Genomic DNA, 21,566 nt, shown 5'->3' with positions numbered 1-21,566 from the left:
TCTTATCTTATCTTATCTTATCTTATCTTATCTTATCTTATCTTATCGAGACTGAGTCTCACTCTATCACCCAGGCTGGAGTGCACTGGCACGATTCGCCTCACTGCAGTCTCTGCCTCCCAGGTTCAAGCAATTCTCCTGCCTCAGCCTCCTGAGTAGCTGGGACTACAGGCGTGTGCCACCACGCCCCACTAATTTTTGTATTTTTAGTAGAGACAGGGTTTCACCATATTGGCCAGGCTGATCTTGAATTCCTGACTTCACGATCCGCCTACCTCAGCCTCCCAAAATGCTGGGATTACAGGCTTGAACCACTGCACCCGGCCAGGAGAAAATTTTTTTAAAGCTGTTAGAAATGTTAAGAAGGGGTTAAGGCACTTGTGGTGATAAGAAACAAACTCTTTTAGGCTAGGTTAAATAGAGGGTCTTTATTTGAAAGAAACAGAGACTTCTCATAGGATCCAGAGGCCAGAGGTATATCCAGGCCTCCCAGTGAAGGGGAAACAGGAAAACCATCAGGAGTCAAGGGAGCTACTCTACCTCTGATGTGTCAGTTTGGCTCTGGTCTCTCCTTGTCTCTGCAAGTCTTTTCTCTCTCTCTCTCTCTCTCTCTCTCAACATGGCTGTCCCCAAATGGCACCCTCAGTAACAGAAAATTATTTCCCAAAGAGATTAAGAGATCAACCAAGAACAAAGGCAGGGACTCCTGGCTTTCAGAAAAGTTATTTTATTGCTTTTCCCTCTTCTAATCTCTACATCCAAGAGAACGAAAATAAAGGGGTAGGAAAACTTCTGCTTGTTGGCATGACTTGCTTTGATAAAGGATGGAACCTCTCCTGGGTGATAGGACCAGTTCAAATGGCTTTCAGACCCTTGAACACAGGGTATGTTCATAGAATTCTGGTTGCTCTGCTTTGGGTGAACTGTTTTAAGATTTTAGAACACACTTGAGTGTGATACAGCATTCAGACCCGCAGTGGGGGTCACACCCTTTCCCTACGGATTGTCACCTCCCCACCCTTCTACACTCTGGGATTCCTGCCTTGACAGATAGTTTTTATTTAGCATTAAATAGACCTGTTTTTTTTCCTGGACACCATCTTAGACACCAAATTATGCTCCGCAATTTTAGCTAATATTCTTCTTTACCACATCTTGGGCAGTTTGGACAGTTTCAGGATGTACCTTTAGAATTTTTTTTTTTTAACAGTCTCACTTTGCTGCCCAAGCTGGTGCAATCACAGCTCACTGCAGCCTTGACCTCTGGGTTCAAGCGATCCTCCCACCTCAGCTTCCCAAGTAGCCAGGACTACAGGCGTGCACCACCATCCCAGGCTAATTTTTTGTAGAGATAGGCTCTCCCTATGTTGACAAGGCTGGCCTCAAACTCCTGGGTTTCATCGATCCTTCTGCCTCAGCCTTTCAGTGTTGGGATTACAGGCATGTGCCACCATTTCTGGCCCTAGAATATTTTTTGACTGATAGAAAAATTAATGATTTCCAAGAAAAGATCAAAATAAAGTTGACTAGATCTCCAAAAAGTTGAGAAACGTCCTCCAAGCCCCTTTTCTAAAGCTAACTAAAGAGAATCTCTGCCTCCATTTCCAACTTACCAGAGAAGAAAATCTGACACTACTAGAATCTGATTTCCCCCCGAACCAAGGTCATATATACACTCTATTATAGCCCACCTGTGAGATGGTGACAGTTCTCCAAAGGAGGATTACCCTAGGCATACAGACCAAAAGGCTTTAGAAGGAATTAACTTCCTGATAATAACAAACAGTGACAGGATTTCAAAGGAGTTTTGAAACCCCAAAGCAGAAATACCAACGTGTGTAAGACAGGTCATATTGAGGCCAGGGTGAAAGACTTCTTTGTTCTTACTGTAAAATGGAATGTCCATGCTGGAATAAACAGTGAATACTCCGATTCAGCTGATATTTAATGGGGGAAAACTTCAACCTCATATGGTTTTATCTGTTCACTGATCTATGTTGTATTTTCAATTCAATTTCCTTGGGAAATATTAACCAATTTATTCTATTGCTTAAACAAAGTGTTGTACATTCACAGAAATAGCAAAATATACTGCATCCTGTGTTAAATGATCTGAGGGTCAGGTAACAAAATCTGAAGAACAGCCTAGCCCGGGGCCCCTTGCTGATCCAGCAGACATCTGACATCCAAAAAGACAGTTGAGCAAATACTCTCTCTTCCCACTTGGTGGATTCCCCACCTTGGGGGCCCTGAGGAGACAGAACTGACAGCACTAGATACTCTCCTAGTGATGACCTTCACGTCCCTTTTTAGACTGACTTGAGAGCTACTGAGGAAACAAACAGATGTGTAGCTCCTTGTTCTCTCTGGCAGTAGCAGGAGTCCCAGTTGCTGCAATATGGAACTGCTGGTGTGGATGTGGCAATAGCATAAATTGTGACATCTAGTGCCCCAGCCATAGCAACAGTTTACTCACCAGACGATTTTTTAAAAACTGCTTTATTGTGGTATAATTCACATACTATAAAATTCACCCTTTTAAAGTGTACCAGTCAATGGCTTTTAGTATGTTTACAGAGTTGTGCGATCATCACCACAGATAATTTTAGCACATTTTCATCACCCCCAAAAGACACCCCATTCCCCTAAAGCATCACCCCTAATCCCTTCCCATCTCCCTTCCAGCCCTAGGCAAACACAAATCTACTCTGGGTCTCTAAAGATTTGCCTATTCTGGACATTTCATATAAATGAAACCATACAATATGTGTTTCTTTGTGTCTGACTTATTCACTTAGCATAAAGTTTTCAGGGCCCATTCCTGTTATAGTATATATCAGTACTTCATTCCTTTTTATGGCCAAATAATATTCCATTGTATGTATGAATTGTATGTATGAATATAACACTTTTTTTTGAGACAGGGTCTTGCTCTGTTGCCCAGGCTAGAGTACAGTGGCAGATCATAGCTCGCCGTAGCCTCAAACTTCTGGGCCTAAGCAACCTTCCCATTTCAGACTCCAGAATAGCTAGAACCGTACCATGCTCAGCTAATTTTTAAATTGTTTTGTAGAAACAGGGTCTCACCATGTTACTCAGGGTGGAAATGATCCTCCTGCTTTGGCCTCCCAAAGTATTGGTTGGGATTACAGGTGTGAGCCACTGCACCCAGCCCACATTTTATCTCTTTCTTTTTTTTGAGATGGAGCCTCACTCTGTCACCCAGACTGGAGTGCAGTGGCAAGATCTCAACTCACTGCAAGCTTCGCCTCCCGGGTTCACGCCATTCTCCTGCCTCAGCCTCCCAAGTAGGTGGGACTATGGGTGCCTGGGACTGCAGCCACCACTACAGGTAGGAGTACAGCCACCATGCCTGCCTAATTTTTCGTATTTTTAGTAGAGACGGGGTTTTACCATGTTAGCCAGGATGGTCTCGATCTCCTGACCTCATGATCCGCCCACCTTGGCCTCCCAAAGTGCTGGGATTACAGGTGTGAGCCACCGCACCTAGCCTCTTTACCTCTTCATTACTTAATGGACATTTGGGTTGTTTCCATTTATTGGCTATCATGAATAATGCTGCTATGAATATTAATGTACAGATTTTTATGTGGACAAATGTGTTCATTTCTCTCGAGTACATACCTAGGAGTGGAATTGCTGACTCATATGGTAAGCCTATGTTTAACTGTTTGAGAAACTGCCAGACTGTTTTCTAAAGTGGTTGTAACATTTTACATTCCTACCAGTGTTATATGAGGATTCTGATGCTTCCACATCCTCTCCCAACATCTGTCTTTGCCATCTTAGAAAGTGTGAAGTAGTATCTTATTGTGGTTTTATTTATGTGTGTGTGAGATTTCAATTAATTTCTTTTTATTGATATGTAAGAGCTGTACATATTTTCTCGGTACATGTGATCATTTGAGACATTTATATAATCAAGTCAGGGTAATTAGGATATCCATTACCTTAAACATTTATTTTTTCTTTACCCTAGGAACATTTGATTTATTTTCTTCTACACATTTTGAAATGTACAGTCAATTAATGTTAACTACAATCACGCTACTGATCTATCAAACACCAGGTATTATTTCTTCTAAGTGTATGTTTGTTTGAGACAGAGTCTTGCTCTGAAGTGCAGTGGTGCTGTCCCGACTCACTGCAACCTCTACCTGCTGGGTTCAAGAGATTCTCCTGTCTGAGTTGCTGGGACTACAGGCATGCACTACCACACCCAGCTAAGTTTTTTTTTTTTTTTTTTTTGTATTTTTACTAGAAATGGGGTGTCACTATGTTGGCCAGGTTGGTCTTGAACTCCTGGCCTCAAGTGATCTGCTTGCCTCAGCCTCCCAAAGTGTTGGGATTACAGGTGTGAGCCACTGCGCCCAGCTCTAAGTATATATTTGTACCCATTAATCAATCTCTCTTCATCCCTCCCTCCGCGCTACCCTCCCTGGCCTGAAGTAACCACCGATCTACTCTCTATCTTCATGAGATCTTTTTTAGCTCCCAATGAGTGAGAACATGTGATATTTGTTTATCTGTGCTTGGCTTATATCCCTTAACATAATGATCTCCAGATCCATCCACATCACTGCAACTGATAGAATCTATAGTAGAATAATATTCCATTTTGTCTGTATATCCCATTTTCCTTATCCACTCATCCATTACTAGACACTTAGGTTTTGCTGTGGTTTTAACTGGCATTTATCTGATGGATAATGATGTTGACCATCTTTTCATGTGCTCACTGGACATCTGCATATTTTCTTTTTTGAGACGGAGTCTCGCTCTGTCCCCCAGGCTGGAGTGCAGTGGCGCGATCTCGGCTCACTGCAAGCTCCGCCTCCTGGGTTCATGCCATTCTCCTGCCTCAGCCTCCTGAGTAGCTGGGACTACAGGCGCCCGCCACCGCGCCCCGCTAATTTTTTGTATTTTTAGTAGAGACGGGGTTTCACCGTGGTCTCGATCTCCTGACCTTGTGATCCGCCCGCCTCGGCCTCCCAAGGTGCTGGGATTACAGGCGTGAGCCACCGCGCCTGGCCTGCATATTTTCTTTGGAGAACTTCTACTCAGATCCTTTGCCTATTTTTAAATTGGGTTGTCTTTTTATAATTGAGTTGAAGTAATTCATCAGGGCAGTTTCGAGTCATAGTTTGAGGGGCTGTTCCTGTTTAATGACTAGTTCTCCAACCTTCCCATGATTTATGAGCTACCACCCAATTTTCTGCTTAAACTGATCACAGTTTACTTCTATTGCAAATCCAAACCCTAACTGGTGAAGATTCTGGAACCCAAGGCAGCACCCCTCACCTAGAGAAAATAACTTACATAAGGCTTTCCTAGCAAAATGAAACCTGTTTGGTGGCAGTGTTGTCACTAAAGCCTGGGTTTCTGAATTCATGATTCTAAAGTGTTAAACTATGCAAACTCAGTCAAAGGAAACTTATGAGATTGACAAGTGAAACTGTAGCAGGTTGAGCAGCAAGTATCAACTGGAACAGAAAGAGAAAGAAAAGTCTAAGAGTGGTTGCCGTTTCTTGCCATTTTCCTCTCAGGTAAAGTAGACCACTGATTCCAGTCAGTTATTCAGATAATAAGGTCTGATATTCAGATGCCAGCATTCCTCTCTCGGACTTGGCCCTCCAGCCACAAAGGTTGTATTACCCTGCATCTCCCTGCCCACCTAGGATGGTGTCCAGGGACTCCACTAGAATTTTCTTCCAAGGAGTCGAGTATGTAAATGCATTAGGGGTCCTAACTCTATCAGATGCTTTAACTCCACGTTTGGTTTTCAGGCAGTTCTAGTTTATATGTCAATACGGTTAACTCTGTCCATGCTCCTCTTCCCCTTCTGTATCGGATTCTCTGAGGAGTCAGGGAAATAAGAATGTCACCCCCTCCTGCAGTTATCAGTGACTGAGGCCAAGAGTTTGTAGCCAGTTTTCTGCAGTTTCCTGGGTGATACCCTCGGTTCACTCCTGTGGGCAGGACAGACTGAGACACAACTGTAGCACCCAGTGTGCTCTGGGGGCCCTCTCCTCTTCTAGGCACCCACTTCCCTCTTTCCACTTTCTAGTCTCCTCTTCTCCCAGGAGAGTAATCTAGATCCCGTATTTGAAAGGACCTATTCAAAACTGAATTCAGTCTAAAGCAGATGCTGATAGGCTTAAACTATCAACCCTTTCAAAGGTGTCTGCATTTCCATTAGTTATTCATCTCTCTCTATAGACTTGCATTTTGCCAGATCAATGACCACTGCTCGGTTTTCACTCTCCATGCCTTTTATTATCCTGGCATGAGGATAATAAAGAACAAGATAATTTGTTAGGAGGGTGGTAATACGAGTGGTGTGCATCAGACAGAAGGAACTGAGATCCTAGGGATAAAATGTTATGGTGAACCCCAACTACTCATGCATTCAACATCTCTTTCTTTCACTCTCTTTCTCTCTCTCTCTCCCTCCCTCCCTCCCTCCATCCCTCCTTCTCTCTCTCTCTCTCTTTCTTCTGTTGTTGTTTGAGACGGAGTCTCACTCTGTCACCCAGGCTGGAGTGCAGTGACGCCATCTCAGCTCACTGCAACCTCTTCCTTCTGGGTTCAAGTGATTCTTCTGCCCCAGCCTCCCGAGTAGCTGGGATTACAGGTGCCCGCCACTGTAATTTTTGTATATTTAGTAAACATGGGGTTTCACCATGTTCTCCAGGCTGGTCTCAAACTCCTGATTTCAAGTGCTCTACCCACCTCGGCCTCCCAAAGTGCTGGGATTACAGGCTTGAGCCACCGTGTCCGGCCACAACCACCATTTATTAGGCACCTACTGTGTAGCAGGCACTGTGTTCTAGCTGTTGGCAATGCAACAGAGAAGCAAGGCCCCTTCCCTCATGGAGTTTCTATTCTGGTGGCGGCAGTAACGAATAAAATTTCAGATAATGATAGGTGCTATGAAGAGCAATGTGAAATAATGAATAACGTGACCGTGAAAGACATGAAGGGAGTGAACTAAGCCCATGCGGCATGGCAGTTGAGGAAAGCCTCTTTAAGAAAGTGTCATTTGCACCAAAACCTGAATAGTGGATTTAAAGAAGCATTCCAGAGAGAGCAGACAGCAAGAGCGAAGACCTGGATGGAGGAACAGGCTCATTAGCCGGCTGGCTGGAGTGTCGTGAAAATGCAGTGGCATGAGATGAGCTGAGAGAGGCAGACAGGGGCCAGTCAGGGAGGAAGTGGGAAAATTGTGGTAAAGACACAGAGAGGCGAAGTATCCTGCCCCACGTCACATAGTAAGTGGCACAGCCAGGATGATAATCTTGGTCTTCTCAGTTCTATCAGGTGTTTGTTTGTTTGTTTGTTTGTTTTTTTAATGCAATGTAACCTGATTTATGCCCAAAATGGTGATAGATGACTAGGGGATTTATTGAAGCTCTTCTTGGAGCTCCCAAAATTCTAAGAAGAGCTGAAGTCAGTTGTCTCAATCTCTTCTCATGCCCTCTTGGGAAAAAGTAAATAAATAGAAAAACTTCAAAGTTCATGATCCCAAAACTAATATAAATTGTCTTTTAAACAAAGAATCTGAATTTTATACATATTATGGTAAATAACTGTTGCAAGTTTGTTACATGATCCCATACAGCATATAAGGAAGTTATTTTGGTGCTACTATCTTTGGCCTTATGAAAATGCAATCACACTGGATTGCCTAATATCTATTTTTAAACATAAGATCTACTCTCATTATTACACATCAGGAAACTTAATATTGCTAAGATGCTGGTCAAGATTAGCTACTATGCAGATTTTTTGAGTCTTTGATGCTTTTGCCTTTAAAAAAGTTTGAATTGAAATGATTATATAAAAATAGCAAAATTGTACTCAAATATAAAAGAAATAAACTGGCTAATAAAAACAGGTGTGTGTAATATACATATTATGTAATCTTGAGGTGAGCACTGAACTGATGATGGTTCCAGCACGGGCCCTGCCAGTAGACTGGGGTTAGAATCCTAGCTGTGCTACTTACCAGCTGTCTGAAATTAGGTAAATTACTCAGTATGGGAATGAAAACAATGCCTATATCACAGAGCTATTGTAAAAATAACTCCAAATAACAAGTGATAGTGCTTGGAAGAGATTAGATGTTCCTTGACTAAGTGATGGTTTCCCTCCTCTTATCTGGGCCTCTGTTCACTCATCAGAAGCATGAGGGTAAAGGAGATGACGTGTGAAGTCCCTTCTAGGATAAGAGTCATCAGCAGCCAGGCTGTCTTGCCAGACTCTCATTAGAGGACAGTGAAACCTTTTGTTGTAGGCAGATGGAGAAGGACTAACAAGAGGGACCAGAGGCTGACTGAAAACTCCCAGGGAATGAGCAAGGAGGCTTCAGAGACTGGGACTCGAGGGTCCTAGCAGGTCCCTACCTCAGCTCCCTAGGTCCAATTCATTGTACCAATGCATTTGCTTTAGCTAATACTTATGAGATTATTTATTTAATACCTGTCCTTCCCAGAGGCTAACCTTTGACGATTAATAACTTTACATGTTTTGTTCACTCCATGTTTATATTGCCTGGCACACAATAGGCCCACAGTAAATATCTTTTGAATGAATAAGCCTCTTTTCTTACAGTAAATACATTGTTTTTTATTTGTTTTGTTTTTTGTTTTTTTTGAGACAGAGTTTTGCTCTCTTTGCCCAGGCTGGAGTGCAATGGCGTAGTGTCAGCTCACTGCAACCTCCACCTCCCGGGTTCAAGTGATTCTCCTGCCTCAGCCTCCTAAGTAGCTGAGATTACAGGCATGCACCACCACGCCCAATTAATTTTTGTATTTTTAGTAGAGATGGGGTTTCACCATATTGGCCAGGCTGGTCTCGAACTCCTGACCTCAGGTGATCCGCCCCTCTCGGCCTTCCAAACTGCTGGGATTATAGGCATGAGCCACCGCGCCTGGCCAATAAAAATATTTCTTTAAATGGAAGAAATTAATTTTATTTATAAATCAACAATTTAAGTGCCCTTGTGAAATCAGCCATTAGGAGGAAATTTGTAATGAATGTAAATTTCTCTAAGTTTTTTTAATCAAAATTATATATATTTATGGTATACAACAGTGAATGTAAATTTCAATTTTGCAAGTGAATTTTTCTTAAAAGGAGGCATACTTACATGAAGAAAACACATTAATAGCTCCCTGAGAGGGCTCTGAGCATTTAGTTTGGTGGACTGAACAGTAGCATCAATTAATTTTCCCCCATATCTTGGACTTTATCAGATTAGGCTGAAGAATTTTGGAACTGAATTCACTTTGGTTGTCTTAACAGAAAAATTTTCTCTGAGCAAAAAGCAAAGTCTGTTCTTATTTTTCCATCTATGATCTGACTGAAGGATCAGTCTAGGGGTGACTTTCTGACAAGTCACAGAAGGGGGCACTGATGACTGCAGACACCTTAATTGAACAATCCTTCAGTACTTGTCACTGTTCCCTCCAAGCTACTGTCTTTCCAGAGTCACTGGGCATTATCAATCCCTGGTAAATGAACTGCCAACAACCAACAAAAGTCTTACCTGATCTTACAAGTTCAGTATTCCAACTAAACTTGCTTCTTGTAAAAGTCTGGAAGATTTGCCCTTGACTCACACACTCATTTATTCATTTATTTATTCACACCATTCACTTATCCAATCAACAAATATTCTCAACCCTGAAAAATCCTGAGATGACTCTGGATAATAACAAGAAAGTTTAGACAGAGCAGCAATTAGCAGCACAAGAGCTGGAACCAGGAACTAAAGGAATACCTAACCACATATTGTGCCTGGAATATCTTTCTGCCCAACCGCAGTGTCACGCTACAGAAATCTTTCTAAATCTCATTTTAGGAAGAACGTCTTTGGATATTCCTCTGTTAATATCCTTAGTGTAGTGCTTATGATATTACATTGAAATTAACCGCTTCCACTCACCAGACTGAGCTCCTTGAGGGAAAACAACTGTGTCATCCAATCCTCTTTGTGTCCCTGGTATCTAGCACAGGGCCTGGCATATAGAACTTATTACCAACGCAGCAGTTCTCCAGATTCCAATGAAGCTAGCAGATTTCTAGGTATTATCAGACCTGCATTGTCCAGTATGATAGCCACTAGCCACATGTGGCTATGAAGCACTCGAAATGTGGTTAGGTAAGATGAATTGAGACATGCTATAAGTGTTTAAAAAACATCAAATTTCAGAGACTTAGTACAAAATAGTGTAAGATATCTCTAATAAGTTTTTCACTGATTATATGTTGAAATGGTAATACTTTGGATATTGGGTTAAATGATTACTAACATTCATGTCACTTGTTTCTTTCTACTTTTTAAAATGTGGCTATTAGAAAATTTAAAATTAAATATGTGGCTCACCTTATATTTCTATAGGCTAATGCTGGACTAAATCAAAGGTTATTTTCATGTACAGCCACAACCTGTCTCTTGTACTTGATTCTCTTAAGTCACGTTGGTAGGAAGGGGAATTTGGCTTACTGACTAAAGAAGATTAGGTTTTCATAAAGCCTGTTTTCAGAATATCCAGGGAATATAGACTTTTTTTATGTAACATTTTATCAGTATGTCCTACACTTTTTAGTAAGTTTGCCTTTTTAAAGAAAAAATAATGATAATTCCAACTCTTGCTGTGTTTGACTCTTCGTTGAGTCAAAGTCTTACCAAGGACATACAATATCCATGCAGCCAATACTTAAATAGCTCTTCAGTTTCTGGCTACAAGTGACTATGTTATCTTCTATCCTCCCTCAGCCTCTGGCATCCTGAGCAGTCACCCCTCCCATTCTGAGCTCTTTCCACTGACCTCAGAAGAAGGCTGGCTCAAATAACACACTTGTCAAAACAGCTAGGTAAGCACATCTGTGGGAGACACCATATAAATAGATATACGGAAACAGAGTGCTCTGTACTGATAACGAAAACCATTTACAAATTCTCTGCACCTTCCAAAAGGTTGATTTCCTACAAGGACTAGTTAAATGTGAATGTCACTAATAATTTTAATTCTGTCAGCTTAGACAGACCTGTTTTATAGAAGCACTGGCAAAGCTGCAACTGAAGGTGATTTTTAAGTTTTGGGTACTGCTGTAGCAAAAATCCTCTGTGCTTAAATAGAGAAACGAAAATTGATCATCAGAGAATGACCCAAAATAAAAATGCTGAAAAGTTTCTAAGTGATCTGTGGGAAAGGCTGAAAGAGTTGGCTTTCACTGGTCTACAGCAAGAGAAATACAAAAATAACAGTTATATTTACTTCTGTCTCCTCTCTATACAGGAAACCATGAGTTTGAAACATTTAACATAGTGTTTGGCACATGGTGTTTAATAAATACTAGTAAAATGAAAATACAAATGTATAGGTGCTTATTATTTAAAGGAATCACTGTGCTTTCCTTGTTTTTTGTTTGTTTGTTTGTTTGTTTTTATCCAGACCGGTATAGTAGACAGAACATAGCTTCCAATTTTACTCAGAATAAAATTTAAAATCCTTACCATGGGCTACAAAGCCGTACATGATCTGCAACCCAACTATCTGTTAGCCTCGACTCTGACCACTCACCCCCTTACCTTACTCTGTTCCAGCATCCTGACCTCCTCGTGTTCCTCAAATAAGACACATATCCCTGCCTCAGTGCTGTTGCACCTGGTCTTCCCTTTGCCTAGAAACTCATTCCTTCAGTATCTGCTCAAATGTCACCTCATCAGAGAGGCTTTCTTTACCACCTCATTCAAATACATCCCACCTGTTTATCCTGCTGTTTTGTCCTCAAAATGTATTACCACTTGACATACTATATGTTTTATTTATTTGTCTCCCCAAACTGGAGTGAGTTTTAGCAGGGCAGAGACCTTATTCATTTTGTTCACAGCTGTATTCCTTGTGCCTAGGAAGCTTTTGGCACATTATAGGAGTTCAATAAATATCTGCCAAATGAATAAATTAATGAACATTAAACTGGAGTCCAGACTGGGGCCTACTCCTAATTCTACTCCAAAAAATTCTGTGGCAGACCGGGCACAGTGGCTCATGCCTATAATCTCAGCACTTTGGGAGGCTGAGGCAGATGGATTGCTTGGGCCAAGCAGTTCAAGACCAGCCTGGGCAACATGGCAAAACCCTGTCTCTTATAAAAATACAAAAAATTAGCCAGCCTGGTGATGCACAGCTGTAGTCCCAGCTAGTCAGGAGGCTGAGGTGGGAGGATCACCTGAGCCTGGTTAGTCAAGGCTGCAGTGAGCCATGATCATGCCACTGTACTCCAGTCTGGACAACGAGAGTGAGACCCTGCCTCAAAAAAAAAAAAAAAAAGGTGTGACTTTGTGACTTTGAACAAACAACTCCTGACACTCAGTTTCTGAATCTAAAGTCAGACCGGTTGGGAACAGATACTTCTAAAGCCTCTGCTAGCTCTAAAATCCTGTGGGTTTTATAATCTGCCTTTCACAAAAGTTCTCTGGTGACGTTTTAGAAACATAAAAATATATTTTGATATCCACAAACTACAAGCACTGTGAGGCATTTTATTATGATTCAAAACACCACTGCAATGATGAAGCCTTCTCCAACCCTTCCAGGTAGTATGGATCCCAAGACTTTGAGGTGTCTCATACAGAGCTTTTCTTCCTTAAATCTCTTCTAACAGCTAACGACATAATTATATTTTTCTGTTTCCCCAACTAGAATGTAAACATAAGAACGGTAATGGATTCTTAGTTATTTTTGTATCCCCAGCACCTTGCATTGTCTATGGCAAATACTAATAGTAGGCACTCCATGAATGTTTAGTGAATGAATAAATAAAAAATGAAATAGGATCATTATTTATACTGAAAGCTGAGACCATCTCTCCCTTCATGGATGAATAGTGGGCAGAAGGTAGAGCCTTCCTGCTAATAATGACTCATCTGATGGAATAAAAGAAACTAAAGCTTAATGGGAAGCTACTAAGAACCAAGCACTCCTCCACACATTCACATAATTTATGCAATCCTTACAACAACCTGATGAATTAGGAATTCTTATTATTTTACAGATGAGAAAATTGGGCTCAAAGAGGACAGAATTTGCCCATTATGGAACAACTAATAGGATTCACAATCAGGCCTCTTGATGCTATATGTCACATTCATATCACTGGATGAGATATCAGGATAGTTCTCTGATCCAATATACATGTTAGTGTATGTAAATGATGAGCTTTCCTGCACGACAAAAGCATTTTATAATTAAAAGGAATTTTTCCTCAATTCAGAAAGGTTACTGTAGATAATTACATATCATACCTGAAAGGGTAAAGGAAAGTTTACAGATTACTTTGTGCCTTTTGAATTTTTAAAAATAAAGATTTGTAAACCAAATATAAAATTCTAAGCCCCCTGACCGTCTGAATGGACCCCTCCTTTCAGCAAAGGCATTCCAAAGCTAACCTGAAAAACTCACTCAGGCCATGATGGGTGGGGAGATGGAACATGCCTCACTACATCCCCCTCCCTTTTGGAATTACTGACAGAACAACTCTTTCAGTCTGATAAGAAACATTTACAATCTATTCTCTCTCAAGCTGGCTACTTGGAGGCTTCATCTGCATGAGAAAACTTTGGTCCCAACATCCCCTTACCATAACCCAGACATTCCTTTCCACTGATTCCAAGTCTGAAGAGAATAACTTAACTCTTTCAACCAATTGCCAATCAGAAAAAACTTAAACCTACCTATAATCTAGAAGCCCCCACTCCCTTCAGTTTTCCCACCTTTCTGGACCAAACCAATGTACATCTTACATGTATTTGACTGAGGTCCCATGTCTCCCTAAAATGTGTAAAATTAAGCGGTCCTGCAACCACCTTGGCCACATGTTCTCAGGATCTCCTGCAAGCTGTGTCACAGGCCACTGGTCACTCATAGTTGTCTCAGAATCAATCTCTTCAAATATTTTACAGAGTTTGACACTTTTTTGTCAACATGTGCTTTTCCTAAATCCAGAAGTTTTGCTGACTTCCTGCTACCCTTGTCATCTAATAAAAAATAAACTGGATGCTTTTTCCAGGCCTCCATTTTCCATATTCCCTCATGTTTCCCTCCACTCTATTTATTCTGACCTCTTTACCTGGTGTCCACCTTACTGTCTATAGTCAGAGCAGGCTGAAGTTTACTGCAGACAAATCACATCCTTTTCTGAAGGCCTTGACCTTTGTCAAATGGCAATACAACCCCAAAGTGGTGAACTGTCAGCTGCTCACATTTTAGTGTAAACGAGTTTTCAGATTCTCTTGGTTGTAAATGTGGTTGGGCAAGGATATGAGGATCACAGACAACAGTAAGGGAAAGGTTATAAAAGCTCGGGTTGACAGACTTCCCCTTCTCAACACTGCCAAGGGATCACAGGTCCCCTACTCCCTGATCCACTTCCTACAGGTGCCTTCTCCTCCGCTCTTCCTGTTTGTAGTCCCTGCCCGCTACTTCAAGGCAGCTCCAGCCCAATACTCCCTCTTCTGCCCTTGCACAGTACCCACCGTCCTTCCCTCCACCTCTATATAGCCTCACACTCCTCATGTTAGGGAAACGTTTCCCCATAGGGGAGAAAGTTAGGGAAACTTTTCCCACAAAGTCCTTGAGGCCAGAGACTGTGCTTGCTTCCCACTTGGTAGTTGCTTGGTAAACATGTGACATGCATTCAGGACTTCCTGCCTGACCGTCCATCCTCCTCAATGCCACTCTATGGGCTACTTCTCCAACACCGGCTTTGCTGGCTTTGATTAGGTAAGCTGGGCGTTCTGAGATGGTACACATCCACCTGCCACCTTCAAAGCCTTTCCACTGTTATGAACAGACTGAAGAAGAGACGTCACTGACTGACACACAGTCAGGGAAAAAACCCAAAACCCATACTCAAGGAGAACCAGTGAAGGTAGAAGCAAATCCAAATAGAGATTAGATGATTTCTATTATTCTCATTTTAGGGCCTTCTTAAAGAAAGGGAAGGAGGGTGGGGGATGGAAGGGTGGGAGGCGCATCTTTTTTACATAGTATTACTTCATCACATTCACGGAAACTGATACTTGGGACCAGGAAAAAAGAAGCAGGACTTGAAGAACAAGGATTACTGAAACTCATGCTTCTTTTCCCCCAAAGAATTCATGGGCCTTTGTATCAAAATAAGGTCACCTTATTGCAGCCTAGTCCAGTGCTAGGCCGCCGGGGAGACCGCCATTCATCTGAAGGTACCAGGGCGCCTTCACCGCCTCCACCCTACCCCCTTCTCTAGCTCAGGATTTAGCGATTGTTCCTGTGCCTTGGGCCAGATGTACGCGTTCCAGCACATTTCGGCAGTTAGGCAGGACCTAAGTAAATCCTCAGGAATAAACAAGAGCAGCGAGTCACAAGGAGCTGGGGGCGGGGGTAATGAACTCTGCTGCAGGCGGGCCTGTCACTCCAGCTGACAGCGAGCACCTTCACCTTCAAGTTCTTTTAAACGGCTGTGCACCCAGAGAGTAAGTGCCTAACTCGAGGGAAACGAACCCCAGAGCTTAAAAACTTAAAGCAAACGAGCGAGGAAGCTGCTAGCTGCCCTGCAGGCCCTTGGCCGAGGAGAGAGGCTCGCGCTACCTGGCGTCCGGCTCCTCCTCCGACTCCGCCGCCGTCTCGTCCTCCTCGCCCTCCGACTCCTCCTCTGTCTCCAGCTCCCGGGTCGCCTCGTCGTCCCCGTCGGAGCCGAGAAAGCTCTCGCCAGCGTGGTTGCTATCGCGGCTCGCCATCGCCTCTCCCGGGCCGGGGCCGGAGTCGGAGCCGGAGCCGCCCGCGCCGCGCCTGGTGTTCTCCCTCCGACTGCTCTGGCCCCTGCCCTCCCAGCCCTGCCCCTGCGGGGGCGGCTCGGGTTCCAGGCGCCGGGGGCGGGCGAGCCCCGCGACTTTAAATAGAAGGCGTCAAAGTTTCGCCACCAAGCTTCTGGGGCCCGGGCTCAGCTTCTCCTCTTCCTCGAGCCCTCCCCCGCCCCCGTTTCGCCAGGTCCCTGGAGGGCCTTTCGGACAACTGGAGATCATTTTAAGGAGCCCGGGCTCCAGCTGCACCAGGGGGTTCGAAGGAGGAAGTACAACCTAGCCCAGTCTCTATTTCCTCCAGAGTGAGTCTTTTCGGTTTTGAACTACTTTTTGGACCCTTTATCCCAAACAATAACTACATCCTGAGCGGGGCACTTAACTACCACGCACTCTGCTAAGAGTCTCGCTTTCATTACCTCGATTCTGCGGTGGTACCTGTAGAAGGTTTTACTGTAGTGCTGGTTTCCCAGATGAGGAAACTGAGGCTCCGAAGAGCTCCAGCAGCTCAGGCTCTCATTGCTAGTAAAGTGACCCAATGAGAAACAAAGCTGCCCTGCTCAAAAGCCCAGTTTCGAACCATTATTCCGTCCCGGCTCCCTTTATATCGCAAGTCAATATACTGTATATTTTCTTGCTCAGTGGTCCCTGTTATTGAGCCAGGAAACTTTATCTCCACTCATCTTAAACCTTGAGGAGGAGCAATTTCCCCCACGTTAGCAAAAAGCTAAGTTTTGTCTGAAACTGGCCCAAAGGCCTCAAACCTTTCCCTGGATCAAGTTGTGGTTAAAACCCCTCAATGGCTTCCCACTGCTCAAAGCCTGAACCCCAACATCCTCACAAAGGTAACGGTTGCCTAACAGGCCATGTTTTACCTGTCCAGTGTATTTTATTTTTTTTTTTTGAGACGCAATCTTGCTCTTGTCTCCCAGGCTGGAGTGCGATGGTGTGATCTCGGCTTGGTGCAACTTCCACTTCCTGGGTTCAAGCGATTCTCCTGCCTCAGCCTCCCAGTAGGTGGGATAACAGGCACCCACCACCATGCCTGGCTAATTTTTGTATTTTTAGTAGAGACGGGGTTTTACCATGTTGGCTAGCCTAGTCTCGAACTCCTGACCTCAGGTGATCCGCCAACCTCAGCCTCCCAAAGTGCTGGAATTACAAGTGTGAGCCCCCGTGCCCAGCTGGTCAGCTCTCTTTAGAAGTCAGGAGTTTCCAACATTGTCGAGTCATTCCACTGTGTCTTTACACAATTCCTTCTGCCCCAAAGGTTCGTCCCATTTTTACCAGAATACCCATCATTCAAGATACCACCTTTCTCTGAAATCCCAAAGTTAAACTCTGTACCTCTCTTTCAGGTTCCCACATAATCCTATACAGATTATGTTTGTATCTCCTTCCCCAGCAGACTTTGTAAGTTTACTACTCATCTTTGTCCCACCATTCCCATCCTTTACAAGCCTACACACTAGCAAAGTAGCCAGCACACAGCAGGTACATATAATGGATGCTCCCTGAAGAGAACAGAACCAGACCTGCTGACTGTACAAATTGAGGTATCTTTACAATAAAGATACTCATTTCATGAGAATGATTTGATGGCTAGAAGTTAACATTTATTTTTAATTATAGCAAGTCACAGAGTTGTTAAATATGACTGTAAGCTGGGGATTATTCACCAGTTACACTAGTTGCTAAGCATACATTACGTCTGTAGCTAATGAACTGTAAATCTTTGAATTACAGTACAGATACATCAGCTAGTGGGACATAAGGAGGGAAAACAGCAGAGTCAAGACTTCCACAGTTCACTAAACCAGATTTAGCATCAGCAATGTTTATTCTCTTAACACCAGCTAAACTTTACCATCAATAATCCCAAATGACCATGCTCATCCAGGACAAAAGGAATTCAGTCGCAGCTGTGGGAATCCGTTACACACTAATCAAAACCACAGGTAGCCATTCTATGTTCCTTCCATCATTTAATTAAAAATTTCTTACAAACATTAATGTCCATGAGATTTGCAAAGATCCTAGTTCAAATCAATCCAAAATTTAGAATTGTAGTACAGATTGCACATTTTAAACACCACTTTAACAACACATGCAAATACAGTCAGCCCTCCGTATCCATGTAGGATTTGTGAATTCAACCAAGGATGAAAAATATTTGGGGTGGGGGGGGGCAGGGAGAGGGAGGGAGAATGGTTGCATCTGTACTAAACAGGTATAGACTTTTTTTCCTTGTCATTATTATTCCCTAAACAATACAGTATAACAACTATTTACATAGCATTTACATTGTATTAGGTATCAGGTAATTTAGAGATGATTTAAAGTATACAGGAGAATGTGTGTAGGATATATGCAAATACTACGTCATTTTTTATAAGGGACTTGAGCATCTGCGGATTTTGGTATCTGAAGAGGATGGGGGTGGCCTGGAACCAATCCCTCAATATACTGAGGGACAACTACATACAGGAATGGACAGATCAACACAAACAGAAAATAATTTAGTACTCACCAAACGAATAATTGAGATTAATAAAAGTCTAGAAAATTCTCTCATATATTAACAGTTCACTTATCTGACATATTTGGCCAGTCACATGTGCATAATTTTAGGCCTCAGTCTACTGATTTAGAATTGAATCTAGGTTTAGTGACTTCTTGATCTGTTTTTCATAGTAAAACAAGTGAAAAGAAGCAGCAGTAGGGATGGGGCCATTGAAAACTGAGAGAACACTTGACAGTGAAGGAGTCCACACTATGGTAAATTCTGGGGTTTTATTAGGAAATGTCATAATACTGTAGAGGCAAAGGGTACATACTTACCCATCCCTGAAAGTTGCACAGTTATTACTGAATAGTACTAAGACTAATGCTTATAATGATTACACAGTCATCACTAGAATATTAACTCTACTCAGTACATTCTCATTAAGAGATGCACAACGTAAATTTTAGGAAAAATTCCCCCCCCCCAAAATATGAAAAGCTCAAATGCATAAAAAGTGTTACACATCAGGAATCTAAAACACTTACTATGTGTAAACTTTCATTCCTCATAGTGCCAGAGACATAAGATATTGATGTGGTTAGCTGGCTAATAAGTAGATTTACTTCAGTTTTAGATGATAACTACAGCCTCGGTCTCATCTCAAAAGCAAAGACTTTCACAGAAAAAAAAAAAAACACCTCAACAATGTCCGTATATAAATTTTATTGCATTTGACATACAAAAATTTGAACTTAAAGAAAATGAAAATGTGCACCTTTTACAAGTCAAAGAAAAGCAAAAGTTTTAGCATTTGGTCTGCAAAAAATAAAAATAAAAAAATACGTTAGAGGTACAAAGTTTACTACAGCAGGTCTAAAAAATGTTGGACATAGTCCTTTTGAAAAAGTTAAAACTTTTCAAGATGACTTTTTATATTTAAATTTACAGGCACTGACCAATTTACAAATATTTACATAAATCAAAAACAACCTTAATAAACACTGTAGCTTTTTTTGTTTAGCAGCCACCACTACTTCTTTCATGTGAAAAAAGAAATACTAAAAAAGAGATTTTTTACAAATATTAAGCTTTTATTTATAATAATTTTATTGTGTCTTATCTAAAACATTTTGTAGTGGCTTACTGTCTAAAAATTCCAGTTTAGATTACAATCCTATAATTGTACACAGAAAAATATCTGATACTCAAACAGGATATAATCTTAACTTTGATCTCTCAGTTTCTGTTGCTTCATGTCACAGAGAAAATAGAGCAGGAAAACGGCAAGTAAAGCAGAAGTGCACATTGTACTAAGCTATCATAAAGCACAGGAAACAATCTTTTCAAAATGTCTACACTGAACTGATTCTTTAAAACAATTCACTAACTGTTGTAAGAGTTAGTGCTCCTATTACTACAGTGCAAAATGTATTGTTGTTTCAATACAAAATTTAAAGCAATCTCAAGAGTACATCAAAAGCATGTGAAGTACTAATGAAATGCTAATACAGACACACCCGAAGCCTCAGTCTATCCCAGTGAGTCAGGCAAAGCAAAGACTTAAGGCAATTGTTCAGTATTTCATGACTCTGCAGTGATTTGACTGAAATGATTTTGTTTTGCTTCAAGTAACTGAACAACTGACTTGAATCTTCACTTTACTAGAACAGACTTTGACAACAAACTATCTAATGTAGGTTAGACTTTAAGCATGTATGAATTAGACCCCTTCCAAAATTCCACACATCTCTTCAGGATTAGCATGTGTTACAATTAATTGAAGTTGTATCAAAAACTTTTTATTTGTTCAGGTAATTTCGCAAAATATATTTTATCTGATCACCTGAAAACGCATGCCATAATATTACTAATCATCAATGTAAACATTTTCAAAAATACATTTTTATTTTTAAATCAAAGGGTTTTATTAGGAAATGTCATAATAAAATATGCAATCTTTATATGTCTTTTTAAAAATAAAAAATGAAAACAAGAACTATGAAAAAAGCAATTATGATGGAGGTAAACATAATGTATTACGATGAAACTATTGTTCTTTATTTCTTGGAAGAATTTATTAAGAAATAGAGGCCAGTTATCTTTTCAGGACAGCAGCTCTTACAGGTAGTATACTGTTCAAATCTCTCTTGTTTTTCAATCTGTGCCATGACTGGGAGAGAAAGAAAAATCATTCTTAAAACCTGAAATTTATACAGAACAAAAGACTGAGAGTTTAAAATAATGTTAACAGTTGGTTCTCTCTAGGTGGTAAAATTTTGAATAGTTTTTTCCTTGAGTTTTTTCTTTTTTTGAGATAAGGTCTCGCTCTGCCACCCAAGCTGGAGTGCAGTGGTGCAGTCTCGGCTCACTACAACTTCCGTCTTCCAGGCTCAAGAGATTCCCCCACCTCAGCCTCCTGAGTAGCTGGGATTACAGGCGTGTGCCACCACGCTCAGCTAATTTTTAAATTTTTTTGTAGAGACGAGAGGTCTCATTGTATTGCCCAGGCTGGTTCTTTTGAGTTTTTATTTTCCAAGTTTTTAACACAGTGTAAGTATTGTTTCTGTCATCAGAAAATAAAATGTTATTTAAAAACTCTGTATTTTTATGGTTCCAATTCATTAATAAAGAAATGGGCACAAAGGTGGTACTGAAAGATACAACTGACAATATTTATTCACAGATTAATTCGATCTAAAAATAGCAAACAAAAACTCTGGATTTGAGAAAAGAGTATTATTTCAATTATTTGATTGACTGTCTTACATCTTTACTAGCTTTTTCCATTAAAAATAGTATTTATGGGACTGGGTACAGTGTCTCATGCCTATAATTCCAGAATTCTGGGAGGCTGAGGTGGGCAGATCAGTTAAGCCCAGGAGCTCAAGGCCAGCCTGGGCAACATGGTGAAACCCTGTCTATACAAACAGTATAAAAATTGGCTGGGTACGGTGGCACACGCCTATAGTCCCAGCACTCACGAGGCTGAGGTGGGAGAATCATTGAGCCCAGGAGATTGAGGCTGCATGAGCCTGGGTAACAGAGCAAGACCCTGTCTCAAAAAATATATATATAGTATTTACGAAGGAGAAAGTAAATTTACAATAAGGTACTTTATGTATGCCTCTGGAAAATAATAGTGATTTGAATGGATAAGGAGAACAAAAGAAACTTGTTCACAAGCTAAAAATC

The 21,566-nt window shown here is 41.4% G+C and overlaps 2 protein-coding genes across 6 annotated transcripts in view; both read right to left on the bottom strand.

The window, feature by feature from the left end:
* Positions 1–15,874, bottom strand: part of CMYA5 (cardiomyopathy associated 5) — a 105,029-nt gene extending 89,155 nt beyond the window's left edge. Inside the window, exon 1 of the mRNA XM_023215071.2 lies at positions 15,660–15,874. Within this exon, the coding sequence (XP_023070839.2) occupies positions 15,660–15,808 (149 nt within the window). The 5' untranslated portion in view covers positions 15,809–15,874. The remainder of the gene's footprint in view (positions 1–15,659) is intronic.
* Positions 15,875–19,075: 3,201 nt separating this feature from the next.
* The window catches only part of TENT2 (terminal nucleotidyltransferase 2), a 74,863-nt gene continuing 72,372 nt past the window's right edge, over positions 19,076–21,566 (bottom strand). For 4 of the 5 annotated variants that reach the window (XM_023214935.3, XM_023214934.3, XM_023214939.2 and 1 more), the window contains one exon: positions 19,081–20,544. In XM_023214935.3, coding sequence (XP_023070703.1) covers positions 20,470–20,544 — 75 coding nt within the window. In that variant the 3' untranslated portion in view covers positions 19,081–20,469. Of the gene's footprint in view, positions 20,545–21,566 lie in introns of all 5 variants that reach the window. The other variant, XM_023214937.3, reaches the window with a different exon arrangement.

Source organism: Piliocolobus tephrosceles, chromosome 4, assembly GCF_002776525.5.
Source record: "Piliocolobus tephrosceles isolate RC106 chromosome 4, ASM277652v3, whole genome shotgun sequence".
Classification (NCBI taxonomy): domain Eukaryota; kingdom Metazoa; phylum Chordata; class Mammalia; order Primates; family Cercopithecidae; genus Piliocolobus; species Piliocolobus tephrosceles.
The sequence above is the reverse complement of the archived record's forward strand: the minus strand, read 5'-3'. Positions and strand labels throughout refer to the sequence as shown.